Source organism: Cydia strobilella, chromosome Z (genome assembly GCF_947568885.1).
Source record: "Cydia strobilella chromosome Z, ilCydStro3.1, whole genome shotgun sequence".
Taxonomy (NCBI): Eukaryota; Metazoa; Arthropoda; class Insecta; order Lepidoptera; family Tortricidae; genus Cydia; species Cydia strobilella.
The window spans coordinates 44,875,521-44,898,266 of NC_086068.1; the positions used below are offsets into that span (position 1 = coordinate 44,875,521).

At 41.6% G+C, this 22,746-nt stretch overlaps 1 protein-coding gene across 1 annotated transcript in view; it reads left to right on the forward strand.

Annotated features, from left to right (window-relative positions):
* The window catches only part of LOC134754872 (uncharacterized), a 117,677-nt gene that overhangs the window by 57,332 nt on the left and 37,599 nt on the right, over positions 1-22,746 (forward strand). The window contains exons 2-3 of the mRNA XM_063691322.1: positions 1,754-1,835; positions 2,834-2,987. Coding sequence (XP_063547392.1) covers positions 1,754-1,835; positions 2,834-2,987 — 236 coding nt within the window. The remainder of the gene's footprint in view (positions 1-1,753; positions 1,836-2,833; positions 2,988-22,746) is intronic.

Genomic DNA, 22,746 nt, shown 5'->3' on the forward strand with positions numbered 1-22,746 from the left:
TTAAAGGGGGGAATGGTCATTCTTTGTCTACTTTCTTGAATAACTTCTAAACTATTTACTTTAAAATGATAAAAAAATATATTTGAGATTCCCACAAATAGCTCTTTCATTTGATATGTAACACGATATAGTTTGACAAACTTTATTTTTTAATTTTCTCATTTACCCCCCAAAAGTAGCCCCGTGTTAAAAATTAATATGTTTACGTTACATGTCCATCTTTGGGTCACAAACTTACATATGTGTACCAAATTTCAACTTAATTGGTCCAGTAGTTTTGGAGAAAATAGGCTGTGACAGACGGACAGACAGACAGAGGGACAGACAGACAGACGCACGAGTGATCCTATAAGGGTTCCTTTTTTTCCTTTTGAGGTACGGAACCCTAAAAAGTAATAAAAGTATGAAGTGGCAGTCATGGCCTTCATTAGATTAAAAAGCTACTTTGTTTCACTCCCTGGAGTGAGGAAAGTCGCACTTTCCTCACTCCATGGAGTGACGAAACTAGGCTTGTTCGAGCTGCTGAGGTGAAAAAAAAAGATTCAATGCTGGATTAGTAAAATTAGAACAATTACCAATTGTTCCAGGCGGGCAAATAAAAACACTGTTTTTCCATTTTGTTTCCACTCGGTTGCTCGTGGGACGGTGACGCAAAGGAGTGAGGAGTACACCACTTTTCTGTATTAGAGAGAAACGTATAACTTTATGCGCCTTTTTTAGAACAACAAGGACCCACATCAGAGCATGAGATATTAAAAAAACAACGAACACTAATTGTGTTTGGGGTTTTAGTTGCCTGTGGAAAGACAATCAGGCAGCGATAAAAGCTTGTACCAAAAATGTTTTTTTTCCAAAAACTTATTCTCTTACAAAGTCTGCCCGATTGCCTTATCTCTTGTTGGGTTGTGACGCTGCAGATGTGGTGGGCGAGTGCCATGAAACCTCTAAGTTTACGCTGCGTTTTACGTACCTAGGCGAACACTCGCGAACGAGAAGCGAAGCGGCGCGTCGCTGCGCGGCGGCCCAAGGCGTTCGCGTTCGCAACGAGATCGCCCACGTAGGACACTTCTTTAAGTATCAAAGGATTGATTCACCCCGCTCCGCGCCGCGCCGCTTCGCGTTCGCGTGTTGTTCGCCTACGTAGTACGCTGTGTAATTAACAGTGTGGCTACCACCAGTTTGGCACTGACATAAACGCTAGGATGAACGTAACTGACTTTCTATGCATCTCGCTCGTACTGACATATTAGTGCGAGCATTTGGTATTTGAGCCCCGGGGAAGGACTTAGGGTAGTTTTTATCCCAGAAATCATCCTTTAAGGGGGTGAGTGTGTGGAAGTTTGTATGGGAAATCGATAAAAAGCATATTGGATAACCTACCCAATTTACTAACTCCACGCAGACGAAGTCGCGGGCAAAAGCTAGTAGGTAATTAATGTGTGAACCATTTGCAAAGTACCTAGAGTTAGACCAAGATACGTCTGCAACGAAGCTTGATGTTTAAAATAACACTTGCACTGCGTGTGCTATCAAAATCGTTGCAGACTTATCTTAGCCCAACTCTACTTTTTATACTAAACCCATACCGAGTATACGAGTACCTACCACTTACCTATCAACACGAGCTACCTACGAGTATGTTGAATTGTATACCTACTACATCTACTGCATCGCGATATTCGTATGCATCATCAATTAGACAGTAGTTACCGCTAATTACCTAAGTTAACAAAGCGTTGTTTGGTTGACACAGGGCGCTGCACGAGAGCGAAGGCAACTGGACGGAGGTTGAGTGCGCGACGGCCAGGCGCGATGGAGCGCTGTGGGCCGGCCAGGTAATTTAACCCAGCTATTTAAAAAGTTAAATATTAAAGGATTTCTCTTTTAACTTAATACCGGCAGTCAACATTTCTCAAATACACGTTAAATTGAAAGACTCGAGTTTCGGTGTTTAACAGCTTCGCTATGTTTGTTAAGGAAGTAAATTTTGAAGGAACATTTATATTAAGATCTAGTGTTTTTGATGAGTTCCTTGAAATTTGATACGTACCCGAAGCGAAAAATGTTTAGTGACATGACAGTTTGGCCAGACAGGAACGAGTCTTACAGAATGATCACTCATAAGAAAAACTTAAAACTAAAAATGGAAAGATAAAATTTATCTATTTAAAAAGAAGTAAAACCGACTTCAAAAAAGATAAAATAAAATATTATCTCGTTTTATATGCGCTAGCTGCTAGCTGAAATTCAGTTGCTAGCGGCTAGCAACTGAAACGTTTGAAGTCGATGTGATGATGTGAAGCCAAATTTTAAAAGCACCCCGTCTAATCGAATGCCAACCCTGCCGGGCTAGCACATGATTGGCGCGACAGTATCTCGCGGCGTGATAGACTCCCCGTCCCTCTTTAATTAACATATTTAGAAAAAGACGGGTAGTCTATCTTGTCGCGAGATACTGTCGCGCCAATCATGTGCTAGAGGCCTACTGGCTACTGGTGTAGTTTGATATGTCAAGTAAATATATTTTTATTCAAATAGGCCTAGCACCAAGCAATTTTAAATTATATAAGATAAGAAAGAAAGAACCAGTGTATATTGTAACTAGTATTGTAACTATTTGGTTTGGCACCGACATCAAACGTTTCAGTTGCTAGCGCATATAAAACAGGATAATATTTTATTTTATCCTTTTTAAAGTCAGTTTTATTACTTTTTTTGTTTATGAATTTTTTTTGAGAAATAAGGAAAACCTACCTGTTTCCTCGGCTGTAGATACTTAAATAAGTAGTGTGTTAAATTGCAGTAACAAATAAATAGGTAAATGGCGTGTTAGGTTCGCGCGTGCCGGCGTCAGCCCGGGGCGATGGCGCACGTGGCGGCGGCCGCGCGGCTGACGCGCGCCGCCTGCCTCGCCGCGCACGCCGGCGACCGCTGGAACTGCTCCTCTATCGAGCACTCGCCCAACTACTCGCCGGACCTACTCACCGGTAAGTGCTAACTTAATAACTCCTAATATAATTATACAGCACGAGCTTCAGTACAAATTTGCCTATGACCGACTCGCACACACTACGCGAGTGTAGGCAAAGTAGAATCTACTTTGACAGTAGAAAAAGACACGAATTCCAATTTTCTATGGAGGGGACAACCCTTAGCGCCTACATTTTTGTAAGTTTACCTCGTTTTTCTACTGGTGGAAATGGCTTGCCATATACCTATGTCAAGATGCTGCAGATAGATTTATAATTTGGCACCGAATTTTCAAATATTGTAAATCTGCCTTGGAGGATTTGCCGGTGTCGGTAGTGACGCTGACGACAGCGATGTATCCTACACGAACACGACGTACTTACCCGCAGGACATTCCTATTTCTCTGTAGGTAGTTGAAGCACTGACGTAGTAATGCAAGTATAGTAATAGTACCTAATAGCTTAAATAACTCTGTTTATATCCCGCTCGCCTGTAAGCAAGCGCCTACATAATAACGAGTCTAATATTATAAGATAAGTATTATAGAGAATGGAAAATGTCTATAAATAAATTAGGGCCTACAATTGTGCCCATCCCATATCCGAGCCGTAGCGTAGCACTGTCGTAGCATAGTTGTAGCACTGTCGTAGCTTAGGTACTTTCCGTAGGTTAGTTGTACTTACCTATGTAAATATTACTCGGGGATGATACAAGCCTAGTTATAGCCTAGGATTTGAGGAGTTTCCTCGATTCCTCATAAATCTCATAATCAGCACTAGATTTTGACAAAAATTGGATTAATCTGTTAATACGAGTATATACTTATAATCAAAACAATAATTTAAAAAACCGGCCAAGTGCGAGTCGGACTCGCGCACAAAGGGTCCCGTAACCTTACGCAAAAAAACTTTAAAAAAATCACGTTTGTTGTATGGGAGCCCTACTTAAATACTATTTATTTTATTCTGTTTTTAACCGACTTCAATTTCATAGAAGGAGGAGGTTCTGTATTCGGTTGTGGCTATTTTTTTTTTTTTTTTTTTTTTTTATGTATGTTCACCGATTATTCCGAGACCCGTGGTCCGATTTGAGTAATTCTTTTTTTGTTCGAAAGGAGCTACTTCCAAGTTGGTCCCATATTAATCTGGTTCTGATCTGATGATGGGATCCCTGAGGAATTGAGGGAACTCCTCAATTTTTTAAGGCACATGTATGGTGATTTGGATGTTTTCATAAGCAACTTGAGCATTTTCTCTCGAAAACGACCAATTTGATGAAGTGGACCTGATGATGATGATTGTTTTGAAGATAGTGATGATGATTTTTTTAATGTAGGATGTTCAGCGATTACTCCGAGACCCGTGGTCCGACTTGAACAATTCTTTTTTTGTTTGAAAGGAACTACCACCAAGGTGGTTCCACATTAATCTGGTGCTGTTCTGATGATGGGATCCATGAGGAATTGAGGGAACTCCTCAATTTTTAAAGGCACATGTATGGTGATTTGGTCGTTTTATTAAATTCAGTCGCGCGCACGAATCCGAACGCGTAGCATTGTGTTGTGTCGGGTGTTTATAATACGCTCGAAAAATGACATCGTCGCGAATTAAATGTAGTCTTTGTGACATAGTTGTTGACGAAATGTTGTGTTTTATACAAAATAAGCTTTCAGTGATTGATGACGAAAGTCTAATACGCATATGTGTGTCTTCATTCAGCAGTGATGATATCAAAAAATCGAAATCGCTCCTGTTCGATTCCGTGCCGAGTGACAAACGAAAAGTAAGCCGGAGGCAACAAGGCAAGGAAAATCGTGACTTAGCGGATATTATAGGGCTGTTAAAGGGAATTGATCCAGAATTGACTCCTTTGTTCGTGGCGCGACAATTAGATAAACTACCCCCAGTATTATGGGATCATCTGGATGTCTCGACGCTTTTAAAAGAGCTAACAACTCTAAAAAATCAAGTCCAGTTTATTAATGCCAACTATGTAACACAAGGGGAATTGGCAGACTTAAAAATTGAGCTGGAAGATATGAAGTCGGTCCCGCTACCGCGTATGTGTGCCAGCGCCAATGTTAACTTAAAGCGCGGGGGAGGGGGAACTTACTTAAATTTGAACAGCGGTCCGTTTGGACTTTCCTATGTTAAAGATACTATGGCCCATAAGTCAGATTTAAGTATTAACCCAAGACTTGACCTTGCAAGGTTCGATTCCTGTGTCGACGTTTAATAAAAGTCAGAACCTTATAAATACTAGTCTTAGTGCTGCCGAGGGTGCTCCGAATCTTAAAAACATAAATAATGATATGAAATGCAGTAACATGCAGCAAACAAATGAATTGTTGAGCCGAGAAACCGGTTCGGCGGAGCGCGCGAGCTCGGCGGGCGATATAGTTAAGACAAGTACCTCGCTAGATCAGGTGGCCCGATCAGTGATAACGCCGCTCGCAGATAACGGTAACAACATCAATGAAAATGTGCCATGTAAAGAAGATGACTGGGAAGAAGTACGTAGCCGTAAAAAGAAAAATAAGTACCGTTACCGCTACTCGGGAAAAATAGGCGTGAATAATGAGAACTTGGGAAAATTTAAGGCGGCCGAAATGAAAGTTCCCGTATTCATAACGTTCGTGCACAAGGAAACAGACCCTAAAGATATCGAGAGACATATATTTACTGAAACTCGGGAATCGGTTGTACTGCGTAAAATTAACACTAACAAGCAAAGTTATGATGCTTATAAGTTTTTTGTACCCGAATCAAAGCTAGATATATTTTTAAACGATAAGCTGTGGCCTAAAGGCATATTGTTTCGACGCTTTGTGCATTATAAGCAAAGCCAATATCACCTAAATAAATATGACAATAGGGCCGCTTATTTTGTCCACTTACAACTGTAAAAGTGTTAAACGCTCTGCTGCAGACGTACGAAAGTTATGCCAATCTGCAGATATTGTAGCCCTACAAGAGACGTGGCTTACCAAGGAGGAGCTCACGTTTCTTAATGGCATAGACGACGAGTTCAGCTGCACAGGTACTTCTGCGGTCGATACGTCGGCGGGCATACTTCGTGGCCGGCCGTTTGGAGGTGTAGCCTTACTGTGGAGGAGCGCTGTGCTGCGTGACGTCACTGTTATTCCGTGTCATAACCCGCGTCTTTGTGCTATCAGAATCGTTGTGAGTGATCGCTCTATTCTTGTATTCAGTGTGTATATGCCTACGGATGCAGTGTGTAATCTCCCAGAGTTCGCGGATTGCCTCGGAGCGGTAAGCGCTATTATAGACAGTTGCAACGCGGAGGCAGTTTTTATATTAGGGGACTTCAACGCTCATCCTTACGAACCGTTCTACTATGAACTAGATAGCTTCTGTATGGAGCATAATTGGAACTGTGTGGACATAATAAGGTTAGGTTTAGGGTCAGATACATTTACCTTTTTAAGTGAAGCGCATGGGACCACACGGTGGTTAGACCACTGTCTTGTAACTAACTCGGCCCTAGATACCGTGAATAGAGTATATGTGAATTATGAGATATTAGGGTCAGATCATTTCCCACTATTGATGGAATGTGACGTCAACTTAATTAGACATAAGGTTATGAACACATTTTTATCAGTAGATAAGGTATTATGGGGGGAACGTAATTGCCTTGAAATTGAGAAGTACACTGTGGAATGTCAGAAAAAGTTAAAGTCGATTGACGCACTAAACGTACTATGTTGTATGGGTACATCTTGTAACGATATCTGTCATAGAAATGTAATTGACGATTTATTTGGACAAGTGGTAGCCGCTTTAAGGGATTCTGCAGTTTTGAGTCGTGAAGGTGGGCGTAATGGGCGCAAAAAACGGGCAAATCACATGATAGGATGGAACAAGCACGTCAGTCAGGCTCATAGAGAGGCTAGGGCTAGATTTCAAGTGTGGCTTTGGTATGGTAAACCGACCTGTGGTCGAATCTACGACGATATGGCAAAATCAAGGCGTTTGTTTAAGTCAAGGTTAAAGTGGTGTCAGAGCCATAGTAACCAGATTAAAATGGACCGTCTTGCCGAATTGCATTCTAATAATGACTTCCGAGGCTTTTGGAAGAACACGGCCAAGTTAAATGGAAAATCTGGCCGGCCAGCGAGCGTAGACGGTGTCAGTGACTGCAAGGGTATAGCAAATATTTTTAAGTCTCACTTTGCCATACAATCACCCCTTGGGAAGTCTGCCCACTTGCCCGATGCTGGGCACGTCAATAATAACCAGGTCTTGCAGTTTACTTCTGAGGACGTTGCTAAAATAATTAAAACTATGTCAAGGGGCAAGTCTCCTGGAGTTGACGGGCTCAGTATTGAGCATCTGCAGTATGCCGGTTCACACTTACCTACGATTTTAGCGACATTGTTTAATTTATGTGTTGGACATTCGTACCTGCCTTCTGAGCTGATGAGAACGGTTGTAGTCCCTATAATTAAGGACAAGACGGGAGATGTTGGGGATAAGTCTAACTACAGACCGATCTCATTAGCCACGGTAATTGCTAAAGTATTTGACAGCCTCCTTAACAAACATCTTAATCACTTTGCTAAGCTGCATGATAATCAGTTCGGTTTTAGACCCAATCTCTCAACTGAAAGCGCGATTGTCTGTCTTAAGCATGCTGTCAAATATTATACCGACAGAAAGACGCCCGTATACGCCTGCTTTCTCGATTTGTCGAAGGCATTTGACCTGGTTTCCTACCACAAGCTATGGGAAAAGCTCGAGAAAATTAATTTACCCCTAGAGCTTATACAAATATTTAAATATTGGTATGGAAATCAGGTCAACTATGTCAAGTGGGGGGACACCGTATCCGATGAGTACAGATTGGAGTGCGGCGTAAGGCAAGGCGGTTTGAGTTCGCCGACACTTTTTAATCTCTACATCAATGAGCTTATCGAGGTACTCAGCAGCCGCCATGTCGGTTGTCACATTGACGGGGTTTGCTTTAACAATATCAGCTATGCAGACGACATGGCGCTGCTGAGTGCGTCCGTGGGGGGCCTTCGAGAACTCATAACTCTCTGTGAGCAATTTGCCAACAGTCATGGCCTAAAATATAATGCAATAAAAAGTGAGATTATGATTTTCAAAGCGGGGTCCAATTGTCCGTCTAGCGTTCCTCCTGTGTATCTCAACGGAGCACCTTTGAAGCGCGTTCACAAATTTAAATACTTGGGACATGTGCTGACTGATGATTTGATCGACGACTCTGATATTGAAAGGGAACGGAGAGCGTTGTCAGTTCGTGCCAATATGATTGCCCGCAGGTTTGCCAGCTGCTCGAATAACGTGAAGGTCACACTGTTCCGTGCATTTTGCACATCATTCTACACATGCAGTGTCCAATACAATGATGCCTTCAGGGCGCTGCTGCGGCTGCCGCGGTTTTGCAGCGCCTCAGGTATGTTCGCGGAGGCGCGCGTGGATTGTTTTTACGCCACCATGCGCAAGAGGGCTTGGTCAGCTGCCTGCCGCGTGCGCACCAGTGGCAGCGCCCTACTAGCGGTTGTCGCGGACCGACTTGACTCTCCATTTGTGAGACACTGGTTGTCATTGCATGCACCAGTGTCTCAAAATTGGGCGAAATAAGAGATATATTTATAATAAAAAGATATATGTAATATTAATTTATCGGAGACATGTTAATGATTTTACTTTTGACATTAAATTAAATTGAAATGAGAATACAATCAATAATAATATGTTTATATTTTTCTAAATCTTAATTATATTTTCTGACATGTGTCCCATAGGTCAATAGAATTTGTATTTTAATTTTAATTAACTTAAATTTTATTCTTAATTTTTTATTTTCAATTTTAATGTTTCACTGCTTTTATGAGCCATGTTGCTTGAAATAAAGTATTAATAATAATTAAGCAACTTGATCATTTTTTCTAGAAAACCACCAATTTGATGAAGTGGAGCTGATGATGATGATTGTTTTGATGATAATGATTTTAGCGATTACTCCGGCACCCATGATCCAATTTGAGTTATTCTTTTTCTGTTTGAAAGAAGTTACCTCTCCAAGGTATTTTCGTAATATTTTTGGTTTTGATCTGATGATGGAATCCGTGAGGAATTGAGGGAACTCCTCAATTTTTAAAGGCACGTGTATGGTAATTTCGGTGTTTTCTAAAGTAACTCAAGCATTTCCTCACCAATACCACCAATTTGATGTAGTGCAACTGTAGCCTAACCACGAGTTTGGCACTAAATATTCTTCGTAACTTACTTTGTACACTAATACGCCAGTACAAGCGAGATGCATAAACAGTAAGTTACGCACACGATAGTGAATATATCAATGTCAAACTCGTGGTAAGGCTACTGATAACTTCCCTCGTATGTGTATTATGATTTTTGATGTAGGTAGTGTTGGAAACAACCAAAGAGACTGAGAGGTGAAGGTAGAGGGTATTAGTGTTTGGGGGGTTTGAGGTTGGGGGTTGAGGGGAGGTGAGTTGATGGGTCGGAGACTGAGGGGTTGGGAGTTAAGGGATTGGGGGTTAGGGTTAGGAGTTAAGGGGTCTGGGGTTAGGGGTCGGGGAATGGCGGTTGAAGGGTTGGTGGTTTAGGGACGAGGGGTTCAGTGATCAGGGGTTGATGTGCTGTGAGGTTGAGTGATCGGGGGGTTTGAGGGATTGGGTCAGTGTGGCGGGGCGGAGAATGGATTTACTGACAGGAATGATTTCCCAGACGGACTCGAGGAAAATTCTGATTATTTAATAAAGTTTACGAATTTACAGATAAACATGATTATGTTTTTCATTCATGCGTCACGCTCTTAACAATGTCTTAAAACTAAAAATGGAAAAATAAAAACTTTTATAAAAAAAAGATAAACCGACTTCAAAAAGGATGAAATAAAATATTATCCTTTTTAGGGTTCCGTGTTTAAGTATATGCGTTACCAACTGATATGTTTGAAGTCGGTGCCAAGCCAAGTACTCCAAGTAGTAACAATACCAGTCAAAAATAATCAGCTTTATGTCTATAAATCCCATTACAACTGTACAAATGTTATAAACGTGAAAGCTTTTATGTCTGCCTCTTTGCTACCTTTTCATGGCTAAACAACTGAACCGCTTTAGCTGAAATTTTGCATGAAGGTTCCTTGAATTGTTTTATATTTTGAAATGTAGTCCTCTGGATAAGCGACAGAAAATAACTCAGTCCCAATCCCACACTTGCGTGCTATGACTGTTTAAGAATTAGTAAGAAATGCTCTTTAAAAAAATACGACGAAAAAACGTATTAGATTTACACTAACGTGCCGACAAGCATGGTACGAACTGCGCCAAGAAGGTTCAACCGTGTGTTCTGTTCTGAGGTGTACAGGAAGTTCGTTTATTGTCGTCGTGTAACGCTGCGTCTTACATAGGCGAACACTCGCGAACACGAAGCGAAGCGACACGGCACGGCGCGGCCGGCCCAATTCGTTCGCGTTCGCAACGAGATCGCCCACGTAGGACACTTCTATATAGGTATCAAAGGATTAATTAAGGCACCGTGCCGCGCCGCTTCGCATTCTCGTGTTGTTCGCCTACGTAGTACGCTGCATTAGGTAATCCAACGTACATACTTATATAGCCGCATCTTTATCGAATTGCACCAAAATCCCTATGAATATATGGTTAAAAATTTGGCTTGGCACCGACTTCAAACATATCAGTTGGTAACGCATATACTTAAACACGGAACCCTAAAAAGGATAATATTTTATTTCATCCTTTTTGAAGTCGGTTTATCTTTTTTTTATAAAAGTTTTTTTAGTATTTGTTGTTATAGCGGCAACAGAAGTACATCAACTGTGAAAATTTTAACTGTCTAGCTATCACGGTTCATGAGATACAGCCTGGTGACAGACTGACAGACAAACAGACAGACGGACGGACAGCGGAGTCTTAGTAATAGGGTCCCGTTTTTACCCTTTGGGTACGGAACCCTAAAAATGGGTTGAGAATGACGGAATTATTCTTACGTAAGAACAAAGTTAAGAACTAACAAGAATCTTCCCGGGCGCCCTTATAAAAAAACCGGTCAAGTTCGAGTTCGATCAGCTCGCGCACCGAGGGTTCCGTTCAAACTTTCAAGTATCTCATGTAACTATAAACACAAAAGACTTGATCAGAAGTAGGTATACTATAAGGGCATTTCTCAGGAGGGGCATTTTTACGTGTCGGCGGCCAAAAATGGTTGAATTTACTGTTCGAAAAATTTGAATAAAATCAGGCGTTATGGTTTTTCAACCTTAAAGGATGACTCACGTTAGACCGGGCCGTGTCCGGGCCGGAGCTTCCGGCGCTTCGTTTTCTATGGAAAGCATCACGTGACCACCTGTCATATCATAGAAAAGTAAGCGCCGGAAGCTCCGGCCCGGACACGGCCCGGTCTAACGTGAGTCATCCTTAAATCTATCTGGTACACTATTTTTTATTATTATTTATATAACACAGATTTTTTGAAACAAAAATCCTTACTCAAGGAGTTATTATGAGAATTCGCGCATAAGGTATTAGTTAACTTATCATATTCTTTATATCAAAATAATGTGTTAGCTTAACTCGTTGAATAAAACCAAATTTAAGATGTGTGTGTGTGTGCTTTTGACTGATTTCGGTGTAATTTGTAAAACATGTCGGTACTCTTACAAAGTAGTCGATCAGGAACTCAGTGACTCAAACAAAGTATGCTTTAGTCGTGCTTTAACCGTTGAATAAAGTGGAAGTGCAGTCACAGTATAATAAGGTTATTTTTTAAAGGTTTCTCCGTCATTCCGTGGGTTTGGTCCTATGTTTTTTGAGATCGGTGGTGCAATTTACTCTTACAGTTTTAGTGCATTTATCGTTATGCAAGTGATTATATAAGCAATCCTAGAAAGTACGTAAATTCATCATTATTACATCTCCTCTGTATCATTCATAATATGTCTGTAATTGCCAAAAAAGCAATAAAGACCACCGATATCAAAAAACCGACCAAGTGCGAGTCAGACTCGCGCACCGAGGGTTCCGTACTTTTTAGTATTTGTTGTTATAGCGGCAACAGAAATACACCATCTGTGAAAATTTCAATGGTCTAGCTATCACGGTTCATGAGATACAGCCTGGTGACAGACAGACAGACGGACAGCGGAGTCTTAGTAATAGGGTCCCGTTTTTACCCTTCGGATACGGAACCCTAAAAAGTGATCACCGAATTCAATAATTTGTAAACTATTTTAATAACAAAACTTCCGTGCGACACAGGCATATTAAATATATTAATAACGGGTCACTCACGTATTTTAAATCGAAAACGCTCGACATGTTTCACTCCGTACCGAGGAGCGTCATCAGGAGCTTGCGTCGACGGTGACGGACCGGCGCAGACTGCGGGCCGCAGCCCTCCGCGCCCGATGACTCGGCGCGGGCGCCGGTGGCGGCAGGGGGGGCGTTCTGCGGTGACGGAACACGTATTGGATTCGGATTCGACTCACTATATACGTTTCGATAAGGTAACCGTGCTGGCGAAAGAAATGTTTGTGATTCAGCGAAAAGTACGGGAGGCTATCGAAATTAGTCGTCATCCGAATTTTAACGCTGAAACTAAACGCTGAAATCACTTTTCCTGTATTATAATTATATTTATTATTATTATTTGTATCTCCTTGGATATCACGGGCCTATGCATCCCGGTCTTTTGATAGGCTTGCGTGGGGATATAGATCCAACACGTAGAGGCCCCTTGGAGAGCTTTAATGTCATGTAGAACGCCTGCTGGAACCCGTTCACAGGCGCAACAATAGACACCCATGAACCGGTCGCAGCAGGCATTGGGACTATTGTAGAAAAAGTGAACAGTATACCGGTCTATGGATTGAAGTTTGGGTGGACAATGAGACTGGGCTATTGTAAAGAAGTCCGGACACCTGCCATAACAATGTTAAAACACGTTATCGAGGCAGGTGGTGACTTGTCGCTGACTAGATGGGCCCCTGAAACTGCCGTCGTGAAGACGACCAGGAGCAACACCGGTGTGAGCGGCTCAGGGGTGTCGAGAGGTGTGCGCCGCTTTCTACCCAGTGACTGTTAACAGCCACTGTGCCAACTCGCGTCTTATGCATCTTTCACTTCCACCCCTGGAGCATATAGCTCTTACGACTCCCCTCTGGACGGCCAATGAAGGCAAGCCAGAGCTGAGAGTCCTGCGGGTCCCCTTGGGGTCCACTCCGACCGACGAAGGCACGCCGAAGACGGAGACCCCGACCGACTCTCTGGAGCACTCGGGCCCGTAGGGTCGTCACTCCCCAACAGCTCGCCACAAGCTGCCCTGCGGGCTTATTATTATTATTATTATTTGTATGTCGTATAAACTCACGGGTATATACATCCCGGTCATTTGATAGGCGTGCGTGGGGATACAGATCCAACACGTAGAGGCCCTTTGGAGAAGTTTGCTGTTATGTAATACACCTGCTAGAACCCATTCACGAGTACAAATAGATACCCGTAAATCGGTCCCAACAGGCGTAGCGTAGGGGCTATTATAAACACAGTGGAAAAGAGTGCCGGTTATGGTACTGAAGTTTGGCTGGTCAAAAGATTGGGCTATTGCTAAGAGGTCCGGACACCTGCCATAACAATGTCTGTACACGTTATCGAGGCAGGCGGTGACTTGCCGCCGACTAGATGGGCCCCTGAAACTGCCGTCGTGAAGACGACCCGGAGCAACACCGGTGTGAGCGGCTCAGGGGTGTCGAGAGGTGTGCGCCGCTTTCTACCCAGTGGCTGTTACCAGCCACTGTGCCAACTCGCGCTTATGCATCTTTCACTTTCACCCCTGGAGCATATAGCTCTAGCGACTCCTCTCTGGACGGCCAATGAAGGCAAGCCAGAGCTGAGAGTCCTGCGGGTCCCCTTGGGGTCCACTCCGACCGACGAAGACACGCCGGAGACGGAGACCCTGACCGACTCTCGGGAGCACTCGGGTCCGTGGAGTCGTTACTCCCCAACAGCTCGCCACAAGCTGCCCTGCGGGCTTATTATTATTATTATTATTTATTTATTTCAGGCAAATGCCCATATAATTTGTTAGTAATACAATTAAATCAATCTTAATATGCTAATGTTAGTAAACACACATTAAATTACAAATAAAAATACATATCACATATAACTATTTACATAATGAAGACTGCCACATTCCAAACACTACTGCTGTACATGCAATAGCATCCAGTGGTGTTGGAACGGGCAGTCTAGCCTCTCGGCCAGCACATGCAACAGACTGTTGGAGCTACCGCGCAACCGCCGCATCAGTGAGGCAGTACGCTTACGCATTATGGCCTGGAATCCATCAGTTCGAGCCTCCGCAAACATACCTGATGCACTGCGGAAGCGCGGCAGACCCAACAGTACCCTAAACCCATTATTATATTGTACTCTCAGGGTGTTGAGAGTACTCTGCGTATATCTTACCCACAGGCTGCACGTGTAGAAGCTCTGGCAGTAGGCCTTAAACATTGTTATTTTGACTTCTTTTGTACACCGTGCAAACCTGCGGGCAAGCACATTACAACGCACAGCCATGGAGCGTCTCTCCCTTTCCACGTCTGTGCCATCTGAAAGGTCCGCAGTCACCCAATGGCCCGAGTTCATTGAACTCTGACACTTGTTTGAGTTCACTGCCGTACAAGTAGACGGGGGGTACTGTCCCAACAGTACCACCACGCGGCTTAAAAACAAGGAGATCGCTCTTGGTTATATTATACTTGAGCCCATGTGCAACTGCGTACCTCTCACATATCTCGAGCAGCTTTCTAAGTGCACTAATCGATGGACTCAGCAACACCATGTAATCAGCATAACTGATGTTATTGAAGCTTACGCCATCAATTGAACAACCGACCTTGGCATTGCTGAGCTCACCGATTAATCCGTTCACATATAGGTTGAACAGCTTTGGCGAGGTTAACCCCCCCTGACGAACACCGCAATTCAACCCATATGCGTCAGATAACTCTCCTGCCCATCTAACATAGTTTGTTTGGTTGGCATACCAAAACTTAAAAAGTTGTACTATTTCAGACGGCAGATCTGTTTCACGACGCAACTTGTGCCACAACACTTCATACGAGACCATATCGAAAGCCTTCGTTAAATCTAAGAAACCCGCATAGACCGGCGTTTTTCTATCCGTGTAGTACCGAACGGCGCGCTTGAGGCACAGCACAGCGGTTTTCGTCGATAGCCCGGGTTTGAAACCGAACTGAGCATCGTGGAGCTTCAGGTGCTTAGTTAAAAGACCATCAAGCAAGCCGTCCAGCACTTTGGCAACAGTGGTGGCTAACGATATAGGTCTGCAGTTGCCTCTGTCAGACAAATCTCCCGTCTTATTCTTCACAAGTGGGACAACTATAGTGCGCATGAGGTCCCCAGGCAGATACGCATGTCTCAGACAAATGTTGAACAGCAGAGCTAAAACCCTAGGCAGATGAATCCCCGCATGTTGAAGGTGCTCGATGCTCAAGCCGTCATGCCCCGGTGATTTACCTCTGGTCATGTTCTTAATCACTGCCGCAACGTCACTCGCAGTAAAAAGGTGAAGGTGACGACTTTGGCTACCAGGAGCGGCATGAGCATCGCGCACCTCCTCAGGCGACAGCACTGCTGGTTCAACCTTAAAGTGTTTAGCAAACATTTGTGCTATTGCCTTCGACTCGCTCACGCCACCGACGCTAATGGGAAGACTTGATTTGGGACTCAGCTTAGCAGTCTCCTTCCAAAAACCCTTGAAATTTTTAGATGCATGACGTGATGCTAGGATGTCCATCTTAATTTGTTCCTGGTTTACTTGACACCATTTAAGGCGAGCTTTAAACCGTTTACGCTTTTTACACATCATGTCATAACAAGGACCTTCAGGTGGCTTACCTTGCATCACCCACGCCTGAAAATAAAGCCTGGCCTCACCATGAGCGTCCTTGACGTGCTTGTTCCACCCGATGACCCGCTGCTGCGGCCGTCGTTTTACCTTGGCTGTCCGTTCCGCTGCCCCACACAAAATATCTATAACTTTGTGATACAACGAATCTATTATTTTAATATGCTCTTAAGTCAGAACACATACCATGGCTACATTGTATAAGCTGCTCGGGCATATCAATATTTTTTAAGCGCTCATTACATAAGGTCATGTATTCATCAATCTGTGGGCCCTCTCTCACACCCCAAAAAACAGTATTCGTTGACCTGTCAATAAACTGTCACTTTGGTTTTAGAGTGCTAAAGTTACACGTAATTTCAAGTGGGAAATGGTCAGACCAATACGTGTCATAACGTACTATAATCTCGTCCACTGATTGCCAGGCTCCTTCCGTTACAACACAGTGGTCTAACCATCTCACACATCCATGTACATCGCTCACAAAAGTGTATCTAGAGATGATTTTAATATTTCCATGTCCGCATTATATGCCCATATACAAAGAATACAATAACGCACTCGAAAAAAAATTGATCTCCATACAAACTTTCAACCTCTTTTTCACCTCCTTAGGGGATGAATTTTCAAATACGCTGAAATTAGTTTTGTTGTAATTCAATAATATATCTTTTTACGAAGTTTCAAATTGCTAGCTTAAAATAAATCTTGAACCCCATACAAACTTTCTTCCCCTTTTTAACCCCCTTAGGGGTAAAATTTCTTAAATTTTTATAGCCTATAACCTGGCCGTGGATTTTTTCGACAGATTAGTAAAGTTTGCATCAAAATCCGTTCAGCCGTTTTCATTTAATGCGCGGTCAAATAAACAGACAAACAGACAAAAATTCTAAAAACTGTTTGAACGTGTTCTGTTATTGATTCTAAGTATCCCCAGCCAATTTTTTTTTCGAATATCTTCCATGTACAGACTTTCGACACAGATTAATAAATAGTTACTCTTTCGACCCTCTTCCGCTTTATTATATGTATAGATGAAGTAGTGATATAGGTATACAAAATCACTAGTTTTTTTTACAATAGTTTTTAAACCAGACGTGTGTTGAAAATTGTAGATCTAATGTTTCTTTTCTCTTTCAGCTGTTCTTGATATTCTCATCAAATCCATGAATGTGAATGGTCCTCTATCTCATCACGTGAGGTCAAACACCTCGATACCTTTAAGCGGGTCAGCCATGTCAAATAAATGCAGTCTATTAAATCTCACTTCTTTTGAAATAAATTGTCCTTTGTAAATACTATGCAAGGTGCACCCAAAGAAAAAGGGATTACAAATAAAGTGGCCTCCTAATGTCGAGATCGCTTCAGAGGCACTGAGCGTACTGATCTATATTTCTAAACTAAAGCAAAGTCATGAACATAAATTGAACATAATGTAAAAATAGACCATTATACATTAACTTTATTTTGTTTTAACAGTCCTTATGTCTAAATATCGGAGTGATATTTAGCTCAAGCGTTTAAGGGTGAAGGAGTTCATAATTGACGGGTAAAGGAGCAGCAACGCCTCTGTCCATATTATGCTCAGAGGTATTTTAGCTTCTATGCCCCTCAATTTGTGACACAATTTCCACGTCTCATACCGCTCAGGGAAATTCCCGTCTTCCTGGAAGATTGCCTGGGTTCACCCTATACCAAAAAAGGGTGACCGTACCGACCCTTCCAACTATCGGCCTATTGCGATCACCTCCCTGCTCTCTAAAGTAATGGAGCGTGTGGTAAACAACCAGCTCCTTAAGTACCTCGAAGACCACCAGCTAATTAGCGACCGGCAATACGGGTTTCGCCGTGGTCGCGGCGCGGGAGACCTTCTTGTTTACCTCACTCACCGATGGGCCACCGCCATAGAGAGCCTGCAAAAAGCTTGGGGTGCTTAACAGAGCCAAACAGTACTTCACACCGGGTCACCGACTTTTGTTATATAAAGCGCAGGTTCGACCCCATATGGAGTACTGTTCTCATCTCTGGTCTGGCGCTCCACAATATCAGCTCCTTCCCCTTGACTCCATCCAACGTCGGGCAGTTCGTATTGTCGGCAATTCCGAACTTACTGACGGCTTAGAACCTCTTAGTCTTTGGAGAGACGTTGGCTCTCTTTGCATGTTCTACCGTCTGTACAATGGGGAATGTTCCGAAGAACTTTTTGATCTGGTGCCATCGTCTCGTTTCTATCACCGCACCTCCCGCCAAAGGAGCAAAGCTCATCCTCACTTCTTAGACACATGGCACACCATGAATAAGCGGGCATCCCGCTCGTTTCTTCCCAGAACGTGCAGAATGTGGAATGAGTTGCCTCCTGAGGTATTTCCTTTGTGCTACGACATGGGATTCTTCAAGAAGCGGGTATTTAGGGTTCTCAAGGGTCGGCAATGCTTAAGTGGCTCCTGTGATGTTGCTTACGTCCATGGGCGACGATGACTGCTTCCCATCAGGCGGCTCGTCTGCTCGTTTGCTGAATATCACAAAAAAAAAACCATGTTAATTTTCACAAAAAAAGACAAAAACTGTCAAACTGACAATTTTGACAGTTTTGACAGATGTGTCAAACTACATTTTCCATCCCATGACTAATGTTGAAGGTCCTATCAAAATCGGACAAGCCGTTTCGATTTGGGATCCAAAACTGTCAAAAGGTCACCAACTGTCAATTTTGACAGATAGTATAAATCTACATTTAACAATGTCAGTGGGTGCTAGATTATATCCCAAAAAGATAATTTTCACTGAAAATGACAAAAACTGTCAATCTGTCAAATTTGACTGATATGTCAAACAACACTAAACAAAACATTAACTTCAATGGCCATTAACGTCTCAAAAATTTAATTCGAATTAACTTTAATGCAATTGGTGCGTAATGCAATTGGTTAGTTTGACACATCTGTCAAAACTGTCAAAATTGACAGTATGACAGTTTTTGTCATTTTTAGTGAAAATTAACATGTTTTGTTAAAGTTTGGTACTAAGTGACATAGTTTAGTGTTGTTTGACATATCAGTCAAATTTGACAGATTGACAGTTTTTGTCATTTTCAGTGAAAATTATCTTTTTGGGATATAATTTAGCACCAAGTGACATTGTCCCAAGCTGTACGGTTACCCTGTACCTGTACCAAATGTAATGACGAAACATGTAAACAAGCGAGTATAATTTCTTTCTAGTATAAAATAATTCTTTTATAATACAAAAGTAAGTACATTTGCACTGGATTTAGTATTTTCGTACCAAATAACAATAATTAGGATTTTAAAATTTAAGTACAGTTAGTGTCGTTATAATTGTTTTCAGTATGCTTCACGAAGGATCAAGATTGTTTAATCCATCATTGTAGTGCGAGCGAGCGGGAAAACGTGGTAGAAGGGATCGGCATACTGAGCTCGCACAGCCCGCCGTAGCGCGTAAAATACCTAAACTCGCTCAACGCCGAAATGTAATAGCGCTCTTAAGCCCCCTCCACACTCGTGCGCGAAGCCGCGAGTGCGAAGTCTAGTTCGAGTTCGCTAATCATCGAAATCGACTCCACACTCGCGTTCGGCTTCGCGCCGAGTAGTCTGTTAGTCATGCAAGGTTTTAATAGTAAGTAAGCGCCTTGAGTATGCACTTATGTCTCAGGCGATGCCGCTTGGCACGATTGTTCCTTAGGTCAAACAAAACTGATTTGGCCCGGTAGCCACGATATCGTACCGTGCATACCCCCCAAAAAGGCCAAAAAGGGAGGGTGAAAGGGTCCGTTCCCCCAGTCCAATCTATGCTATATTTCTTTCTGCTCTTAGCAATTAGGGCACGTTATATATCATTTTCGTACTATTAAGGGACGAGGAATTCATTTATGAAATAATAATTACATTACCTTTCCATTCAAAAGAGTGACTTTAGTACAAAAAATGAAAATGTAATGTAATTTTTTGTGACAATTTTGGCTATTACAATCACAGTGTGGCGATTTGCACTTTTAAGTAAAAAATTGGACAATGTAGCCCATTAATTCTTCATTTTAGAAAATATTACTTTAAGATAGGAATTCATACATTTTTTTCGTAAAAGAAAAAAAAGTATTGTGCGTGGCGGTGACGATTTCCATACAAATGGAACTATGGCCATAGTCAAATATTAAAAATGTTTACAAAAACACTGAATTTGGCATTTTAAAAGTAATATACAGGGTGGAAATAGATTTTGGGTCACTGAGGGCAACTACCAAATCCCGTGATGCTAGGCGAAAATAGTCTTAGGAGGCCTTCCTTCGATTTAAAATTAATGAAGATTGACGTTTACAGATTTTGGAAAAAACATACAGGATGCGAGAAAATGGTCAATTTTGACAAACTTTTTTTTTATGCCAATCGATCCCATTCCTGTCCAGGATCAAATGCTTGTATGGGACCAAAAAGAAATTTCCGGCTAGAAAAGCCATAAATTGAGAAAAACTTTCCCCATACAATTTGTATAAAAACGAAAAAAGTTTTTTTACATGTATTTTTTATGTCAATCGATTCCATTTCTATCTAGTATCAATAGTTTTCTTGGGGTCAACTTTCGGTAATGTACAAAAAAGCCAGAAATTAAAGAAAACTGTTTTCATACATTTACAATTCTAACCTTTCTCGATTCAACGTCATTTTTATAACACTTTACAAACGCTCGCAAAATACCCCGCTCGATTTTTTTTTATTTAAGGTGCTAATTGGCTTCAAGCTTTCCTGTTTCCAGCATTGCTGTTGTTTAAAATTTAATCGAACCAAGAGAAATAACTTAAAATTCCCTTTTATTGCTATTTAAAATTTTTGTACTGTAGTGTTTTCATACAGTCATTCAGCATAGGAGGACGAATTAGTGTGACAGATAAATGAGAATAAAGTTTTACTTTTTATCCATAGTAAATTTATGAAAACAGTTTTCTTTAATTTCTGGGTTTTTTGTACATTACCGAAAGTTGACCCCAAAGAAACTATTGATACTGGATAGAAATGGAATCGATTGACATAAAAAAATACATGTTTTTTTTTTATACCACGTCGGTGGCAATCAAGCATACGGCCCGCCTGATGGTAAGCAGTTACCGTAGCCTATGGACGCCTGCAACACTGGATATATTACACGCGCGTTGCCGACCCGAACACTCCTCTCCCTCGTTGGGCTCTGGCAACCATTCTTACCGGCAGGAACACAACACTATGAGTAGGGTCTAGTGTTATTTGGCTGCGGTTTTCTGTAAGGTGGAGGTACTTCCCCAGTTGGGCTCTGCTCTAGATCTAGAATGACATCCGCTTTCCTGTGCCCTACCACACAAAGCGAGATGTCATTCACAGTGCCCATACCTCTCTTTTGGACGTAGTTTAAGGACATATCCGGGTCCGGAAGCAGTTTAAGGACATACCCGGGTCCATGACATGTAAAAAAACTTTTTTCATTTTCATACAAATTGTATGGAGAAAGTTTTTCTCGATTTATGGCTTTTCTAACCGGAAATTTCGTTTTGGTCCCATACAAGCTTTTGATCCTGGACAGGAATGGGATCGATTTGCATCAAAAAAAAGTTTGTCAAAAATGACCATTTTCTCGCATTCTGTATGTTTTTTCCAAAATCTGTAAACGCCAATCTTTATTAATTTGAAATCGAAGGAAGGTCTCCTAAGACCATTTTCGCCTAGCAATACGGGATCCGGTAGCTGCCGGTAGCTCTTTTAAGGAACAAATTTGTCGTTTTTCGCTTTTTTGGAATACAAACTTTCTCCACCTCCCCCCCCCCCCATTTCACCCCCTTAAGGGTTAATATTTTCAAAATTTATTATATTATTAATTTATACCTATTATAATTAATCTATGTTTAAACTTTCAGCTTTAATTTTTTCAGTAGTTTAGGATCTACATGTGTTTGAGTTAAAGACATTTTTATTTCATAATATCCCATCCCATACATTGAAATATCTAACTAAACTACCTTACTCTGCTAACTCCCGGACATCATACAATCTAAACCACTAAAGATATGAAGCTGAAATTTCCAACATCAATTAAATACGACCGGTTTAAGTTTATGATTAAATAATATTTTATAAAATGAACCCTTAAGGGGATGAAATGGGGGGATGAAGGTTTGTATGTAAGAAAAATAAAAACAACTAATTTGTACCAAAAATGGCAAAAATGCATGAAACAAGCATTAAAACATTATAATCATACTTTTAAAATGCCATATTCAGTGTTTTTGTAAACATTTTTAATCTTTGACTATGGCCATAGTTCCATTTGTATGGAAATCATCACCGCCACGCACGGTTCCTTTTGTACGGAACTCTAAAAACAAGACATGGTCGACCCCCCCCCCCCCCATCCCAATATCTTAAGTAATAAATCTCTGGCGCCATATGAAAGTTGGGTGACAATGCAATATTATGGTACCATCGAGCTGTTTTTTTTTTATTATTTATTGAGAAACAAACAGTCTTAAAGTAAACATAAGCAACTTAGCTAATAGCTACAAATTGATTTTTTATAGACCTATAGTTTCCTAATTCACATATCGAGGTACAATTAAAAAGTAATGATAAATAGTGCAAACTTGTAGTACCTAGTAGTTGTACATAATCAAAACAATAGTATACCAACTAATACAATAGCAATAGCTGATCTGATGATAGACACAGCTAGGAACTCTGTGATATTTAATACAACGTTTGGGTTTGTTAGAATTGTCTCGATGAGTACTAGTTGTCTGTTGAAAGAAAAGTACAGCCAGCGATA